The sequence below is a fragment of the Lampris incognitus genome, chromosome 19 (genome assembly GCF_029633865.1).
Source record: "Lampris incognitus isolate fLamInc1 chromosome 19, fLamInc1.hap2, whole genome shotgun sequence".
Taxonomy (NCBI): Eukaryota; Metazoa; Chordata; class Actinopteri; order Lampriformes; family Lampridae; genus Lampris; species Lampris incognitus.
In genome coordinates, this window is record NC_079229.1 from 1,245,856 (window position 1) to 1,265,000 (window position 19,145).

At 47.2% G+C, this 19,145-nt stretch overlaps 1 protein-coding gene across 1 annotated transcript in view; it reads right to left on the bottom strand.

Moving 5' to 3' along the window:
- pde1ca (phosphodiesterase 1C, calmodulin-dependent a) overlaps positions 1-19,145 on the bottom strand; it is a 192,949-nt gene that overhangs the window by 80,055 nt on the left and 93,749 nt on the right. The window contains exons 4-6 of the mRNA XM_056299337.1: positions 17,168-17,281; positions 2,134-2,316; positions 814-880 (exon numbers count right to left, since the gene is read on the bottom strand). Of these exons, the coding sequence (XP_056155312.1) occupies positions 814-880; positions 2,134-2,316; positions 17,168-17,281 (364 nt within the window). The remainder of the gene's footprint in view (positions 1-813; positions 881-2,133; positions 2,317-17,167; positions 17,282-19,145) is intronic.

Consider the following 19,145-nt stretch of genomic DNA (forward strand, 5'->3'; position numbering starts at 1 on the left):
ACACACACACACACACACACACACACGCAGACACACACACACCTCCACTCACACAGGATCTTGTTGCCATGATGTAGCTGTGTGAGTTGTTGTACTGCATGTGTTGATGTATATATGTTGTGTATTCGTGTATTCTTATTGTCCTTTATGTAAAAATGCTTTGCAATACAAATGTATATTTGTCATGCTAATAAAAGCACATTTGAATTTGAATTGAGAACAAGAGAGAGAGAGAGAGAATGGGGGGGGGGGGGGTGAGAGAATAAGAGAGAATGAGAGAGAGAGTGAGGAATAGAGAGGGGGAGAGAGCGGGAGAGAGAGAACAAGAGAGAGTGGGGGGGAGAGAACGGGGGGGGGTGGAGATTCAGATAATTGCAGGTGAGAGTGAGGTGGTGCGGTAGGTAACTACACATGATGGCTGAGCAATGAGTGAGAAGGCAAGACCACCATGTGTATATGTACTGACGGCATGTTGTGTAATGATCACCTCAATCACAACACATCAAACATGATGTGTGTACATGGAGTGTGTACATGGAGTGTGCACTTGGAGTGTGTACTTGGAGTGTGTACGTGGAGTGTGTACTTGGAGTGTGTACTTGGAGTGTGAATGTCTGTAGGACATAAAGTAACACTGTCTGAGGAGTCACACAAGAGGTTAAGAGCTTCACTTGTGAAGAGTTTTGTGTTGGTAAGAGATGAGGGACTCTCACATGTGGTTATACTGTCACATCCCCTGTGTTCCCCAGCATCACAATATCCACACACACACACACACACAACACACACACACGCACGCGGGGTGTTCAGTACCTTGAGCACAGTGATGACGGTGGGAGGGTAGCTCAGGCCAACCATGTTGGAAGTCCGTCTGTACATCCTGTCACAAAACCAGCACACATGACTCATGGACACGAGAAACACAATCCATCACTGTCACACAGTTACATTAACACACGTACACAATCACAAAACCAGCACACGTGACTCATGGACATGAGAAACACAATCCATCACTGTCACACTGTTACATTAACACATGTACACAATCACAAAACCAGCACACGTGACTCATGGACATGAGAAACACAATCCATCACTGTCACACTGTTACATTAACACATGTACACAATCACAAAACCAGCACACGTGACTCATGGACATGAGAAACACAATCCATCACTGTCACACTGTTACATTAACACATGTACACAATCACAAAACCAGCACACGTGACTCATGGACATGAGAAACACAATCCATCACTGTCACACTGTTACATTAACACATGTACACAATCACAAAACCAGCACACGTGACTCATGGACATGAGAAACACAATCCATCACTGTCACACTGTTACATTAACACATGTACACAATCACAAAACCAGCACACGTGACTCATGGACATGAGAAACACAATCCATCACTGTCACACTGTTACATTAACACACGCAAGCTTGTCGACATGTGTTCATAAGAGAAGCAAGTGATGATGACGACTTGGGGGTTTAAATGAGTCTACAGTGATCCGGGTAGCGTAGCGGTCTATTCCGTTGCTTACCAACACGGAGATCGCTGGTTTGAATCCCAGTGTTACCTCCAGCTTGGTCGGGCATCCCTACAGACACAATTGGCCGTGTCTGCGGGTGGGAAGCCGGATGTGGGTATGTGTCCTGATCGCTGCACTAGCGCCTCCTCTGGTCAATCGGAGCGCCTGTTTGGGGGGGGGGGACTGGTGGGAATAGTGTGATCCTCCCACGTGCTACGTCCCCCTGGTGAAACTCCTCACTGTCAGGTGAAAAGAAGCGGCTGGCGACTCCAGATGTATCGGAGGAGACATGTGGTAGTCTGCAGCCCTCCTCAGATCAGCAGAGCGGGTGGAGCAGAGACCGGGACGGCTCAGGAGAGTGACAGCGTGTGTGGATGGATGTTGTTTGGGCTTTCACTTGGTTCCCCTCTAACTCACACATGAACTGAAAGATATCTTGACACCGGGATGTGGCGTCACCAAAACACGTCCCTGACGCCGGACCAACAGAGGCACCAGGTTGCAGGCTCGCCTGAGAACGTGAGCAGGAAAGAGAACATGTTTGTGTGTTTGAGGGGAGGGGAGGGGGGGGGGGCGAACCTCTCGACGAAGATCCCGGCTTGCACGGCGTGGACGATGCTGCGGAAGCGGGGCTTTTCCTCGCTGCGGCGGAGCATCAGGCCCATCTGCCTCGTAAAGGTGGAGGCAAGCCAGTCCCGAACCTCGGACGGCACCGAGTCCGACTGGATGTCGCTCAGCTCATCCTCCGTGTCCACCAGCCGTCTGCAGGGGCGAGGAAGAGAGAGAGAGAGACAGGGGAGGGGGAGAGAGAGAGAGCGAGGGGGAGAGAGAAAGAGAGGGAGGTGAGAGAGGTTGAGAGAGAGGGCAGTGAGAGTGTGAGCAGGTGAGAGAGGGGGGGTGCGAGAGAAAGGGTGAGAGAGGGGAGGAGACAGAGGGGGTGAGGGAGAGAGGGTGAGAGAGAGAGGGTGAGAGAGAGCAAGAGAGAGAGGGGGGTGAGAGAGAGAGTGAGAGGTGACAAAAAGACAGAGATAAAGGTATATTTGTGTTGAAAGTTGGAAAGGGTCAGAGTGGTGGGGAGAGAGAAGGAAGCGAGGGACATGCATGTGAGTAAGAGAGGTAGAAGTGTTGAGGGAGGAAAAGAGGGAGGCTCAGCCAGAGGGATGGTGAGAGAGGAAGAGGGAGAGAAAGAGGGGAGGGAAGCGTAGTGGGAAGATGGACAAAACGATGAAATGAAATGGAGAGAACAGGAGCAAGGAATAAGGAAAAGAGAAAGGGGGGATGTGTGGGAGAGAGAGGACAGAGGGAGGGAGAAATATGCACAGACAGAAGAATTAATAATCCACATGGACACGAGAAAGACTTGTTGACCTTCTAGAATGAGACATCCTAAACGGAAGTTGCTTAGGTGATAGCAAGACTAAAAACCACATTCCTACCCTGGATACACAGACACACAAACACGTGCACACACTTACTGCCACTATCCTAGAACCGCAGTCAGGCCAGCATGTAGTGTACTCCCTGCCCCGAAACCCACCACAATGTCCCTCAAGGAACAAGTTCAAAGGGTTCACTTGACCACCCTTGATCTTTCCTGGTTGGACCACCAGAGAGTAAAGCAGCCATGCCTACATGGACCCTGGTTCTGCTGAATGACACAGCCTAAGCACGTGTGGGCTTGGCTAGTACTTGGATGGGAGACCTCCGGGGAGAACTGAGTTGCTGCTGGAAGTGGTGTTAGTGGACCAGTAGGGGGAAGTCTTCCCTCTGGTCCTAAAAGAAAAGAAAAAAAATCCCAACACCCCAGTGCAACCACGGGGACCCTGTGCTGTAGGAGATGCCATCCTTCGGGGGGGGCAGTCTTATCCAGAAAGGGCCAGTGTGGATGCAGATTTTTCTTCCAACCAAGCAGTTACACACCTGGTGGTGGAGAGGACATTATTTGTCTGGTTCTTCGGTTTCAGGCTGTGGAGCTGGAGTTGTGGCCGACACCTCAGTTTTCCTTACCGACACAGTTTCCCTGTTACAGAACTTGCCAGCTTTCTCTGTTTTTGCATAACTCGAGCTGCAGGATGAGGAGAATGCAAAGCTTGGATCATTTCTGGTCTTTGCTTGGTTGCAGATGAACCTCACAAAGAAGCTGAAGGGTGGAAAAGAGAGGCGATGGTCTTCCTTGTAATTAGAGCCTTGGGTGATCCATCTCTCCTGTAGGCTGTGTGGGAGCTTTTCGACTATGGGATTAACTCCCCATACTGTGTCGAGGTATGCAAGTCCAGGTAAGAGCCCACCAGACTTTGCCGACTCCACTTCCAGAAGTAAGTCTCATAACTCTCTTAGTTGACGAGCATCTTTGTTGGAGATGCGAAGGAAGTCCTCAAGACATTTTAAAAGAGCGTCCTCAATCACTTCGGGGCATCCATAGCAGTCTTCTAGGCGCTGCCATACCATGTTGACACCTGCTGATGGGTTGTGAACATGAACGGACCTAATCCGTTTTGCTTGTAGAGACGATTCTGGGCCGAGCCATTTAGTAAGTAGGTCGAGTTCCTCACTAGCAGTCAGGTGGAGATCTCTTGTGATGTTTTGAAATGATGTTTTCCAAGCCCAGTAGTTTTCCGGTCTGTCGTCAAAGTTCAACAGCCCAGATCTCACTATCTCTTTTCAGACCAGGTATCTTGCCAAGTCGGGTGTTTGTGGTGGCGCAGAGACAGTTTCTTTCGAAGGATGCTTGAGACAAAGGAGGAGAGTGAGACACAGGAGGAGAGGAGAAATGCATTTGACTTGCATTACTCAACTGGTCTGGTCTCTCACTTTTTATATGCATCTCTGCCCAGATATTTTTTGAGTTGTAATGAGGAGGATGACTTTGGCTTTGGTGATTGTGGCCTGGGTCTTTGGAGGGTGACTGTTCTTTCTGTATATCTGAATATGGCTGCAGAGGATATTGTGTCAGAGAGTGAGTCTGTACATACTCACTAGCACGTTGAGCTCTTTCATCGTGAGTAACTGGTGCCTGTGCCAACTCATCAAGCCGTCCTCCCTGCTCAGCAGCCGCGGCTTCGTAGACTGCTGCCTCTGTTGATGCTGCTACTGCCTCCTCCTGTAGCTGTAACACATACAGACTAGCTTCCACCTCTGCCTTGCGTTCGGCTGATGTCTTCTGTTGTTGTTCCTCAAGGTGAGCCTTCTCTCTCATCATGACGGCAGCGCTCTCTGCATAAGAGACCTTTACCCTAGCTGCCTCTGCTTTAGCCCTCGCTCTGGTTGCTGCAGTGCATGCTGGGGACTTGTGACTGGAGGCTTGTGACATAGCCTCGTGAAGTTGTTGCATTTGTTCTTCATAATGCTGATTTTCTGACATCTTTACAGTTGGACACCTGATTGGCTAAAGATGCAGTGTGCTGGTCACAGTACTGTTTTCGCTGTCTTCACCCATTGTGTAAAAGTCTTTTTACTATTCTGTCCTTGCAATTGCGTCTGAGCAAGGCTAGACAGACAGCTAACAAAAAGAATTTTCAATTAACCCGTCTTCAACAGCGTGTGGCTTTACTGGTTTCAACATTGTAAAACTGAAAATACAAACAAAGGGGTACAGATTACTAAACACATACAGCTTACATGAAATTGCTTTTTAGCATGAAACATAACATGTCACAATTAACAATAACATTCATTTCTTTAGCGTTATCCAGATATAGACAGCCAAACAATAAACTAGCATAAGAACTTAGCAAACATGAGAACGTATGTCAGTTAGCCAGATGCTAGCTAGGGAGCTGTCAGCTTGACTGAGCTTCCGAGTTGGCTAAAATAGATTAGCTAGCAACATCGAGACAACAAGAAACATCTTCTAGTAATATGCAGCTTAACTTACAAAATCATGTTTCAGATCCAACATGTAAGTGCTGATACTCACAGACAATCTACTCCAAGGTTCAAACGAAGAAAAACAGACCGCATTTCACACGCACTGCTTGCTGCTTCACAACGAGCCAAACGGAAGATAAACAAAACGAACTCTCGGCTGGTGAAATTAACAGTACCTAAAACAACCAACAGAGGGCAGCACTGTAACACCTAACGTCATAACAAAGCATGGGCAATTCTGACGTCTTCAGTTCTCATGCAGATATAGAGAGCAGGAGGAATCTTGTTCTAAGTTGAGTTCTTTGTGTGCATCTCTCATCTAGAAGAGAATCCGGTTAATATACAAAAGAGCATGTATTCAGTACATAATGCAACACCTTGCTGGGGTCAGAGCAGATGTTTATTAAAAAAGTCTCGAGCTTCCATCACAGACATCTGGACTCTCTCACGGTGTCAGTGCTCCACGTGAGCCGGATCCCTCCTCATATGCTTCCTATAATTCATACTTTTCTAGAGTCATGTATATGTATTAGAAAGGTCTCGAGCTTCCATCACAGACATCTGGACTCTCTCACTGTGTCAGTGCTCTGTGTGAGCCGGATCCCCTCCTCATATGCTTCCTATAATTCATACTTTTCTAGAGTCATGTATATGTATTAAAAAGGTCTCGAGCTTCCATCACAGACATCTGGACTCTCTAACGGTGTCAGTGCTCCATGTGAGCCGGATCCCTCCTCATATACTTCCTATAATTCATACTTTTCTAGAGTCATGTATATGTATTAAAAAGGTCTCGAGCTTCCATCACAGACATCTGGACTCTCTCACTGTGTCAGTGCTCCATGTGAGCCGGATCCCTCCTCATATACTTCCTATAATTCATACTTTTCTAGAGTCATGTATATGTATTAAAAAGGTCTCGAGCTTCCATCACAGACATCTGGACTCTCTCACGGTGTCAGTGCTCCATGTGAGCCGGATCCCTCCTCATATACTTCCTATAATTCATACTTTTCTAGAGTCATGTATATGTATTAAAAAGGTCTCGAGCTTCCATCACAGACATCTGGACTCTCTCATTGTGTCAGTGCTCCATGTGAGCCGGACCCCTCCTCATATACTTCCTATAATTCATACTTTTCTAGAGTCATGTATATGTATTAAAAAGGTCTCGAGCTTCCATCACAGACATCTGGACTCTCTCACTGTGTCAGTGCTCCATGTGAGCCGGATCCCTCCTCATATACTTCCTATAATTCATACTTTTCTAGAGTCATGTATATGTATTAAAAAGGTCTCGAGCTTCCATCACAGACATCTGGACTCTCTCACGGTGTCAGTGCTCCATGTGAGCCGGACCCCTCCTTATATGCTTCCTATACTTTATAATTTTCTAGAGTCATGTATATGTATTAAAAAGGTCTCGAGCTTCCATCACAGACATCTGGACTCTCTCACGGTGTCAGTGCTCCATGTGAGCCGGATCCCTCCTCATATACTTCCTATAATTCATACTTTTCTAGAGTCATGTATATGTATTAAAAAGGTCTCGAGCTTCCATCACAGACATCTGGACTCTCTCACTGTGTCAGTGCTCCGTGTGAGCCGGACCCCTCCTCATATACTTCCTATACTTTATCATTTTCTAGAGTCATGTATATGTATTAGAAAGGTCTCGAGCTTCCATCACAGACATCTGGACTCTCTCACGGTGTCAGTGCTCCATGTGAGCTGGATCCCTCCTCATATACTTCCTATAATTCATACTTTTCTAGAGTCATGTATATGTATTAGAAAGGTCTCGAGCTTCCATCACAGACATCTGGACTCTCTCACGGTGTCAGTGCTCCATGTGAGCCGGACCCCTCCTCATATGCTTCCTATGCTTTATACTTATCAGTGAGCTTGGTCTTGTGTCTGCTCTCTGAAGGACCCTGAAGTACTCAGAAGGACACGGTCTCGTGTGGGACTTCACAGGATAAGAACTAGGACCTGACTCGGTCTCAGATTCTGACCAAGTGGCTACAAGACCTTAATTTCCTTTTTTCAACATTTATTAAATCAATTTAATTCAATTCAATTCTATGTATTGTCATTAAAAAACAATGTGCAGTATGTAAGTAAGCAGTAAGTTTCAGCCCCGTTGGTCTTGAGTTGGATACAACAACTTCAAGTCTTACACTTCACTCCAATTGATAACCTCAGTCGCCCTCCCCTGGAGACGTAGTCTGGAGGTGGTTTCTTCTTAGGTGGTCTTGGCTACAAGACAATTCAGGAGACTTGTTTGGCGTGTGAGGCTGCATGGCGTAGCGGCAGTGTCAGTGGAGTGTAGGCGGATGCTGTCCGGGTCAAACAGATGTACAAATGGTCTGGTTGTGGGAAGACATCATTTCCAGCTGAGCCTTCCGGAAGTGTTGCAGGTCTAATTAAATAAGACAGTTGATTGACGGGTCCAGCCTGACGACCCTGAAGTCCTACCGTCTCTGCTCCCCGGGGGTCCGCTGACTTGTGACCCAGTTTGCTCACAAATTATAGCGAGGATAAAGTTGCCTCTTATCTTGGGTCCAATTTTCCCTACTATCCATCTATCCATTATCCGAGCCGATTATCTCAATTGGGGGAGGCTGGAGCCTATTGCAGCAGCCCCAGCCAGGTGTCAGTAGGGGAGACACCCTGGACAGGCTGCCAGTCCATCTATGCAGTTACTGTTGTCCTTTTTCCTTTCTCACTTTCATAAGAACTTCATGAAATGCATACTGAATTGAATTAAACTGAATATTAACTATTTGCTTGCTTGATTGATTTGCTAAATTCACTTGGTCTACCAAATACGTTATGTCCGTTTAAATTAAAGCAGGCTTAAATGTTTACATCAGGATGAACACTACAGAGAGGTGATTCGGGTCATCTGGGCACCACGTTTACTGACAGAAACGCTTCATCATCATCTAAGTGACGTCTTCAGTGTCGCCTGACTGCAGGTGTCCCCACCCTTATAAACAATACAGTGACTGCAGGTGTCCCCACCCTTATAAACAATACAGTGACTGCAGGTGTCCCCACCCTTATAAACAATACAGTGACTGCAGGTGTCCCCACCCTTATAAACAATACAGTGACTGCAGGTGTCCCCCCCCTTATAAACAATACAGTGACTTTAGGTGTCCCCCCCCTATAAACAATACAGTGACTGCAGGTGTCCCCCCCCTATAAACAATACAGTGACTGCAGGTGTCCCCCCCCTATAAACAATACAGTGACTGCAGGTGTCCCCACCCTATAAACAATACAGTGACTGCAGGTGTCCCCACCCTATAAACAATACAGTGACTGCAGGTGTCCCCACCCTTATAAACAATACAGTGACTGCAGGTGTCCCCACCCTATAAACAATACAGTGACTGCAGGTGTCCCCACCCTATAAACAATACAGTGACTGCAGGTGTCCCCACCCTATAAACAATACAGTGACTGCAGGTGTCCCCCCCTATAAACAATACAGTGACTGCAGGTGTCCCCCCCCCTTATAAACAATAGAGTGACTGCAGGTGTCCCCACCCTATAAACAATACAGTGACTGCAGGTGTCCCCCCCTTATAAACAACACAGTGACTGCAGGTGTCCCCACCCTTATAAACAATACAGTGACTGCAGGTGTCCCCACCCTATAAACAATACAGTGACTGCAGGTGTCCCCCCCTTATAAACAACACAGTGACTGCAGGTGTCCCCCCTATAAACAATACAGTGACTGCAGGTGTCCCCACCCTTATAAACAATACAGTGACTGCAGGTGTCCCCACCCTTATAAACAATACAGTGACTGCAGGTGCCCCACCCTTATAAACAATACAGTGACTGCAGGTGTCCCCCCCTTATAAACAATACAGTGACTGCAGGTGCCCCCCCTATAAACAATACAGTGACTGCAGGTGTCCCCACCCTTATAAACAATACAGTGACTGCAGGTGTCCCCCCCTTATAAACAATACAGTGACTGCAGGTGTCCCCACCCTTATAAACAATACAGTGTCTGCAGGTGTCCCCCCTTATAAACAATACAGTGACTGCAGGTGTCCCCACCCTTATAAACAATACAGTGACTGCAGGTGTCCCCCCCTTATAAACAATACAGTGACTGCAGGTGTCCCCACCCTTATAAACAATACAGTGACTGCAGGTGTCCCCCCCTATAAACAATACAGTGACTGCAGGTGTCCCCACCCTTATAAACAATACAGTGACTGCAGGTGTCCCCCCTATAAACAATACAGTGACTGCAGGTGTCCCCACCCTATAAACAATACAGTGACTGCAGGTGTCCCCCCCCTTATAAACAATACAGTGACTGCAGGTGTCCCCCCTTATAAACAATACAGTGACTGCAGGTGTCCCCACCCTATAAACAATACAGTGACTGCAGGTGTCCCCACCCTATAAACAATACAGTGACTGCAGGTGTCCCCCCCTTATAAACAATACAGTGATTGCAGGTGTCCCCCCCTTATAAACAATACAGTGACTGCAGGTGTCCCCCCTTATAAACAATACAGTGACTGCAGGTGTCCCCCCCTTATAAACAATACAGTGACTGCAGGTGTCCCCACCCTATAAACAATACAGTGACAGCAGGTGTCCCCCCTATTAACTATACAGTGACTGCAGGTGTCCCCACCCTTATAAACAATACAGTGACTGCAGGTGTCCCCACCCTATAAACAATACAGTGACTGCAGGTGTCCCCCCCTTATAAACAATACAGTGACTGCAGGTGTCCCCCCCTTATAAACAATACAGTGACTGCAGGTGTCCCCACCCTTATAAACAATACAGTGACTGCAGATGTCCTCCCCCTATAAACAATACAGTGACTGCAGGTGTCCCCCCCCTATAAACAATACAGTGACTGCAGGTGTCCCCACCCTATAAACAATACAGTGACTGCAGGTGTCCCCACCCTATAAACAATACAGTGACTGCAGGTGTCCCCACCCTTATAAACAATACAGTGACTGCAGGTGTCCCCACCCTATAAACAATACAGTGACTGCAGGTGTCCCCACCCTTATAAACAATACAGTGTCAGCAGGTGTCCCCCCTTATAAACAATACAGTGACTGCAGGTGTCCCCCCCCTATAAACAATACAGTGACTGCAGGTGTCCCCCCCTTATAAACAATACAGTGTCAGCAGGTGTCCCCACCCTTATAAACAATACAGTGACTGCAGGTGTCCCCCCTATAAACAATACAGTGACTGCAGGTGTCCCCACCCTATAAACAATACAGTGACTGCAGGTGTCCCCCCCCTTATAAACAATACAGTGACTGCAGGTGTCCCCCCTTATAAACAATACAGTGACTGCAGGTGTCCCCACCCTATAAACAATACAGTGACTGCAGGTGTCCCCACCCTATAAACAATACAGTGACTGCAGGTGTCCCCCCCTTATAAACAACACAGTGACTGCAGGTGTCCCCACCCTATAAACAATACAGTGACTGCAGGTGTCCCCCCCTTATAAACAACACAGTGACTGCAGGTGTCCCCCCCTTATAAACAATACAGTGACTGCAGGTGTCCCCACCCTATAAACAATACAGTGACTGCAGGTGTCCCCCCCTTATAAACAATACAGTGACTGCAGGTGTCCCCACCCTATAAACAATACAGTGACAGCAGGTGTCCCCCCTATTAACTATACAGTGACTGCAGGTGTCCCCACCCTTATAAACAATACAGTGACTGCAGGTGTCCCCACCCTATAAACAATACAGTGACTGCAGGTGTCCCCACCCTATAAACAATACAGTGGCTGCAGGTGTCCCCACCCTATAAACAATACAGTCACTGCAGGTGTCCCCACCTATAAACAATACAGTGACTGCAGGTGTCCCCACCCTATAAACTATGCAGTGACTGCAGGTGTCCCCCCCTATAAACAATACAGTGACTGCAGGTGTCCCCACCCTATAAACTATACAGTGACTGCAGGTGTCCCCCCCTTATAAACAATACAGTGACTGCAGGTGTCCCCCCTATAAACAATACAGTGACTGCAGGTGTCCCCCCCCCCTATAAACAATACAGTGACTGCAGGTGTCCCCCCCTTATAAACAATACAGTGACTGCAGGTGTCCCCCCTTATAAACAATACAGTGACTGCAGGTGTCCCCACCCTTATAAACAATACAGTGACTGCAGGTGTCCCCCCCTTATAAACAATACAGTGACTGCAGGTGTCCCCCCTTATAAACAATACAGTGACTGCAGGTGTCCCCACCCTTATAAACAACACAGTGACTGCAGGTGTCCCCACCCTTATAAACAATACAGTGACTGCAGGTGTCCCCCCCCTATAAACAATACAGTGACTGCAGGTGTCCCCCCTATAAACAATACAGTGACTGCAGGTGTCCCCACCCTTATAAACAATACAGTGACTGCAGGTGTCCCCCCCCCTATAAACAATACAGTGACTGCAGGTGTCCCCACCCTTATAAACAATACAGTGACTGCAGGTGTCCCCACCCTTATAAACAACACAGTGACTGCAGGTGTCCCCCCCTTATAAACAATACAGTGACTGCAGGTGTCCCCCCCCCTATAAACAATACAGTGACTGCAGGTGTCCCCCCTATAAACAATACAGTGACTGCAGGTGTCCCCACCCTTATAAACAATACAGTGACTGCAGGTGTCCCCCCCTTATAAACAATACAGTGACTGCAGGTGTCCCCCCTATAAACAATACAGTGACTGCAGGTGTCCCCACCCTTATAAACAATACAGTGACTGCAGGTGTCCCCACCCTTATAAACAATACAGTGACTGCAGGTGTCCCCCCTATAAACAATACAGTGACTGCAGGTGTCCCCACCCTATAAACAATACAGTGACTGCAGGTGTCCCCCCCCTTATAAACAATACAGTGACTGCAGGTGTCCCCCCTTATAAACAATACAGTGACTGCAGGTGTCCCCACCCTATAAACAATACAGTGACTGCAGGTGTCCCCACCCTATAAACAATACAGTGACTGCAGGTGTCCCCCCCTTATAAACAATACAGTGATTGCAGGTGTCCCCCCCTTATAAACAATACAGTGACTGCAGGTGTCCCCCCTTATAAACAATACAGTGACTGCAGGTGTCCCCCCCTTATAAACAATACAGTGACTGCAGGTGTCCCCCCTTATAAACAATACAGTGACTGCAGGTGTCCCCCCCTTATAAACAATACAGTGACTGCAGGTGTCCCCCCCTTATAAACAATACAGTGACTGCAGGTGTCCCCCCCTTATAAACCATACAGTGACTGCAGGTGTCCCCCCTTATAAACAATACAGTGACTGCAGGTGTCCCCACCCTATAAACAATACAGTGACTGCAGGTGTCCCCCCCTTATAAACAATACAGTGACTGCAGGTGTCCCCACCCTATAAACAATACAGTGACAGCAGGTGTCCCCCCTATTAACTATACAGTGACTGCAGGTGTCCCCACCCTTATAAACAATACAGTGACTGCAGGTGTCCCCACCCTATAAACAATACAGTGACTGCAGGTGTCCCCCCCTTATAAACAATACAGTGACTGCAGGTGTCCCCCCCTTATAAACAATACAGTGACTGCAGATGTCCTCCCCCTATAAACAATACAGTGACTGCAGGTGTCCCCCCCCTTATAAACAATACAGTGACTGCAGGTGTCCCCACCCTATAAACAATACAGTGACTGCAGGTGTCCCCACCCTATAAACAATACAGTGACTGCAGGTGTCCCCACCCTTATAAACAATACAGTGACTGCAGGTGTCCCCACCCTATAAACAATACAGTGACTGCAGGTGTCCCCACCCTTATAAACAATACAGTGTCAGCAGGTGTCCCCCCTTATAAACAATACAGTGACTGCAGGTGTCCCCCCCCTATAAACAATACAGTGACTGCAGGTGTCCCCCCCCTATAAACAATACAGTGTCAGCAGGTGTCCCCACCCTTATAAACAATACAGTGACTGCAGGTGTCCCCCCTATAAACAATACAGTGACTGCAGGTGTCCCCACCCTATAAACAATACAGTGACTGCAGGTGTCCCCCCCCTTATAAACAATACAGTGACTGCAGGTGTCCCCCCTTATAAACAATACAGTGACTGCAGGTGTCCCCACCCTATAAACAATACAGTGACTGCAGGTGTCCCCCCTTATAAACAATACAGTGACTGCAGGTGTCCCCACCCTATAAACAATACAGTGACTGCAGGTGTCCCCCCCTTATAAACAACACAGTGACTGCAGGTGTCCCCACCCTATAAACAATACAGTGACTGCAGGTGTCCCCCCCTTATAAACAACACAGTGACTGCAGGTGTCCCCCCCTTATAAACAATACAGTGACTGCAGGTGTCCCCACCCTATAAACAATACAGTGACTGCAGGTGTCCCCCCCTTATAAACAATACAGTGACTGCAGGTGTCCCCACCCTATAAACAATACAGTGACAGCAGGTGTCCCCCCTATTAACTATACAGTGACTGCAGGTGTCCCCACCCTTATAAACAATACAGTGACTGCAGGTGTCCCCACCCTATAAACAATACAGTGACTGCAGGTGTCCCCACCCTATAAACAATACAGTGGCTGCAGGTGTCCCCACCCTATAAACAATACAGTCACTGCAGGTGTCCCCACCTATAAACAATACAGTGACTGCAGGTGTCCCCACCCTATAAACTATGCAGTGACTGCAGGTGTCCCCCCCTATAAACAATACAGTGACTGCAGGTGTCCCCACCCTATAAACTATACAGTGACTGCAGGTGTCCCCCCCTTATAAACAATACAGTGACTGCAGGTGTCCCCCCTATAAACAATACAGTGACTGCAGGTGTCCCCCCCCCTATAAACAATACAGTGACTGCAGGTGTCCCCCCCTTATAAACAATACAGTGACTGCAGGTGTCCCCCCTTATAAACAATACAGTGACTGCAGGTGTCCCCACCCTTATAAACAATACAGTGACTGCAGGTGTCCCCACCCTTATAAACAATACAGTGACTGCAGGTGTCCCCACCCTTATAAACAATACAGTGACTGCAGGTGTCCCCCCTTATAAACAATACAGTGACTGCAGGTGTCCCCCCCTTATAAACAATACAGTGACTGCAGGTGTCCCCCCCTTATAAACAATACAGTGACTGCAGGTGTCCCCCCCTTATAAACCATACAGTGACTGCAGGTGTCCCCCCTTATAAACAATACAGTGACTGCAGGTGTCCCCACCCTATAAACAATACAGTGACTGCAGGTGTCCCCCCCTTATAAACAATACAGTGACTGCAGGTGTCCCCACCCTATAAACAATACAGTGACAGCAGGTGTCCCCCCTATTAACTATACAGTGACTGCAGGTGTCCCCACCCTTATAAACAATACAGTGACTGCAGGTGTCCCCACCCTATAAACAATACAGTGACTGCAGGTGTCCCCCCCTTATAAACAATACAGTGACTGCAGGTGTCCCCCCCTTATAAACAATACAGTGACTGCAGATGTCCTCCCCCTATAAACAATACAGTGACTGCAGGTGTCCCCCCCCTTATAAACAATACAGTGACTGCAGGTGTCCCCACCCTATAAACAATACAGTGACTGCAGGTGTCCCCACCCTATAAACAATACAGTGACTGCAGGTGTCCCCACCCTTATAAACAATACAGTGACTGCAGGTGTCCCCACCCTATAAACAATACAGTGACTGCAGGTGTCCCCACCCTTATAAACAATACAGTGTCAGCAGGTGTCCCCCCTTATAAACAATACAGTGACTGCAGGTGTCCCCCCCCTATAAACAATACAGTGACTGCAGGTGTCCCCCCCCTATAAACAATACAGTGTCAGCAGGTGTCCCCACCCTTATAAACAATACAGTGACTGCAGGTGTCCCCCCTATAAACAATACAGTGACTGCAGGTGTCCCCACCCTATAAACAATACAGTGACTGCAGGTGTCCCCCCCCTTATAAACAATACAGTGACTGCAGGTGTCCCCCCTTATAAACAATACAGTGACTGCAGGTGTCCCCACCCTATAAACAATACAGTGACTGCAGGTGTCCCCCCTTATAAACAATACAGTGACTGCAGGTGTCCCCACCCTATAAACAATACAGTGACTGCAGGTGTCCCCCCCTTATAAACAACACAGTGACTGCAGGTGTCCCCACCCTATAAACAATACAGTGACTGCAGGTGTCCCCCCCTTATAAACAACACAGTGACTGCAGGTGTCCCCCCCTTATAAACAATACAGTGACTGCAGGTGTCCCCACCCTATAAACAATACAGTGACTGCAGGTGTCCCCCCCTTATAAACAATACAGTGACTGCAGGTGTCCCCACCCTATAAACAATACAGTGACAGCAGGTGTCCCCCCTATTAACTATACAGTGACTGCAGGTGTCCCCACCCTTATAAACAATACAGTGACTGCAGGTGTCCCCACCCTATAAACAATACAGTGACTGCAGGTGTCCCCACCCTATAAACAATACAGTGGCTGCAGGTGTCCCCACCCTATAAACAATACAGTCACTGCAGGTGTCCCCACCTATAAACAATACAGTGACTGCAGGTGTCCCCACCCTATAAACTATGCAGTGACTGCAGGTGTCCCCCCCTATAAACAATACAGTGACTGCAGGTGTCCCCACCCTATAAACTATACAGTGACTGCAGGTGTCCCCCCCTTATAAACAATACAGTGACTGCAGGTGTCCCCCCTATAAACAATACAGTGACTGCAGGTGTCCCCCCCCCTATAAACAATACAGTGACTGCAGGTGTCCCCCCCTTATAAACAATACAGTGACTGCAGGTGTCCCCCCTTATAAACAATACAGTGACTGCAGGTGTCCCCACCCTTATAAACAATACAGTGACTGCAGGTGTCCCCACCCTTATAAACAATACAGTGACTGCAGGTGTCCCCCCCTTATAAACAATACAGTGACTGCAGGTGTCCCCCCTATAAACAATACAGTGACTGCAGGTGTCCCCCCTTATAAACAATACAGTGTCAGCAGGTGTCCCCACCCTTATAAACAATACAGTGACTGCAGGTGTCCCCCCTATAAACAATACAGTGACTGCAGGTGTCCCCCCTTATAAACAATACAGTGACTGCAGGTGTCCCCACCCTTATAAACAATACAGTGACTGCAGGTGTCCCCACCCTATAAACAATACAGTGACTGCAGGTGTCCCCCCCTTATAAACAATACAGTGACTGCAGGTGTCCCCCCTATAAACAATACAGTGACTGCAGGTGTCCCCCCCCCTATAAACAATACAGTGACTGCAGGTGTCCCCCCCTTATAAACAATACAGTGACTGCAGGTGTCCCCCCCTTATAAACAATACAGTGTCAGCAGGTGTCCCCACCCTTATAAACAATACAGTGACTGCAGGTGTCCCCCCTATAAACAATACAGTGACTGCAGGTGTCCCCCCTTATAAACAATACAGTGACTGCAGGTGTCCCCCCTTATAAAAAATACAGTGGCATGACGCCCTGAAACCTACGGTCGGTTTGATATGCAAATTGCCGTGAACATTTGCGTGTGAAACCGACCGTTGTTTCTCTCAGCGAACGTTGTGTCCAGATGAAGTGATTCACCTTCTCGTGATGTCCTCACCTGGACTACTGAGCATAAATCAAGACAAGCTAGAGGTATGGTACCTGGTCTCCTCGATGTAGACCGACTCGAGGACAGAGGCAGCGTACTCCAGGTTCTTCTTCAGGTCCACCACAGATGCTTCCCCTCTCTCCAGCTGTTTGACCAAGCATCTTAACCTTAAACACAAAAATATATACCTGTAATTACCTGAAGATGTATTATCTGGTACCTCCAAAATATACAGGAGCCTGCGGCCACAGCCTGTCAGCATTCTGCCAAGCACTGCCTTAAGCTTCAGACAAATCTGTAAAACCTGTTACGAGAGGTAATACATCGTCATTATACATCGTCGTTATACATCGTCATTATACATCGTCGTTATACATCGTCATTATACATCGTCGTTATACGTCGTCGTTATACATCGTCATTATACATCGTCATTATACATCGTCGTTATACATCGTCATTATACATCGTCGTTATACGTCGTCGTTATACATCGTCATTATACATCGTCGTTATACATCGTCGTTATACATCGTCGTTATACATCGTCGTTATACATCGTCATTATACATCGTCGTTATACATCGTCGTTATACATCGTCGTTATACATCGTCTTTATACATCGTCGTTATACGTCGTCGTTATACGTCGTCGTTATACGTCGTCGTTATACGTCGTCGTTATACATCGTCGTTATACATCGTCGTTATACATCGTCGTTATACATCGTCTTTATACATCGTCGTTATACATCGTCATTATACATCGTCGTTATACATCGTCGTTATACATCGTCATTATACATCGTCGTTATACATCGTCGTTATACATCGTCGTTATACATCGTCATTATACATCGTCGTTATACATTGTCATTATACATCGTCATTATACATCGTCGTTATACATCGTCGTTATACATCGTCATTATATATCGTCGTTATACATCGTCGTTATACATCGTCGTTATACATCGTCGTTATACATCGTCTTTATACATCGTCGTTATACATCGGTGTCATTCGTTTTGTAGGGACAGTTTTTTGTTTGTTTTTTTTTAATGGCAAATATCCCATTTAGAATGAAACTCTCCTACCCTCTGCTTTCCAGGAGGTATTCCTGCAACTCAGAACAACACAACTATTCTGTGTCTACTCCTGTTTAGATGCAGTGTTAGCTGTCACAACACTTCCTTCTCACATGTCACGTGTCACGCGTCTTCGAGCCACACTTCCGGCTGAATGTCCTGCTAACGACACGTACTGTCAAAGGCCCACACCAACAGACAGAGAGAAGGAAGGCAACAAAACAAAAAAAAGCACTGAAAGAAGATAACACAATCACATGGATTTTCATAAAAAGCTTGTTTTGAGTGTGGCAATGGAAATTTCCATGGGCAAGTAGAACTGATGGCTGAGTTTGACCCAGTCATGAGAGCACAGCTGAGGATAATTCAGGCAAAAGAGCTGAGTGACACTTATTTAGGCAAGCATGTTCGAAATGAACTAATTTCCCTTGTGGCAAAGTATACAGCTGATGCATTTGGAGAGAGAGTAAAGAAAGCCAAATATTATGCAGCAACCATGGACTGCACGCCAGACCTCAGTCACAAGGAGCAGCTTTCAGTTGTGCTACGAACTGTAAATTGTGAGCCTTCAAAAGGTGTGTCCATTCAACCCGGTATCACGCCAAAGCGTGTAATACACCCACGGGTCCAGCGTGTCAGTGTCACGGTTTGCCTCTCTCAGGCGTGAAAAGTACACGCGTGTATAAAGGTGCAGTGCCAGCAGGGGGCGATGATTAAGAGGTGAAGGCAGGTTAGGGTTAGGGTTAGGGTTAAGGTTAAGGTTAGGGTTCTTGTTAGGGTTGGGTTAGGATTATGGTTACGGTTAGGTTTAGGGTTGGGTTAGGGTTTGATTAGGGTTAGGGTTGGGTTAGGGTTAGGGTTGGGTTAGGGTTGGGGTTGGGGTTAGGGTTAAGGTTAGGGTTCTTGTTAGGGTTGGGTTAGGATTATGGTTACGGTTAGGTTT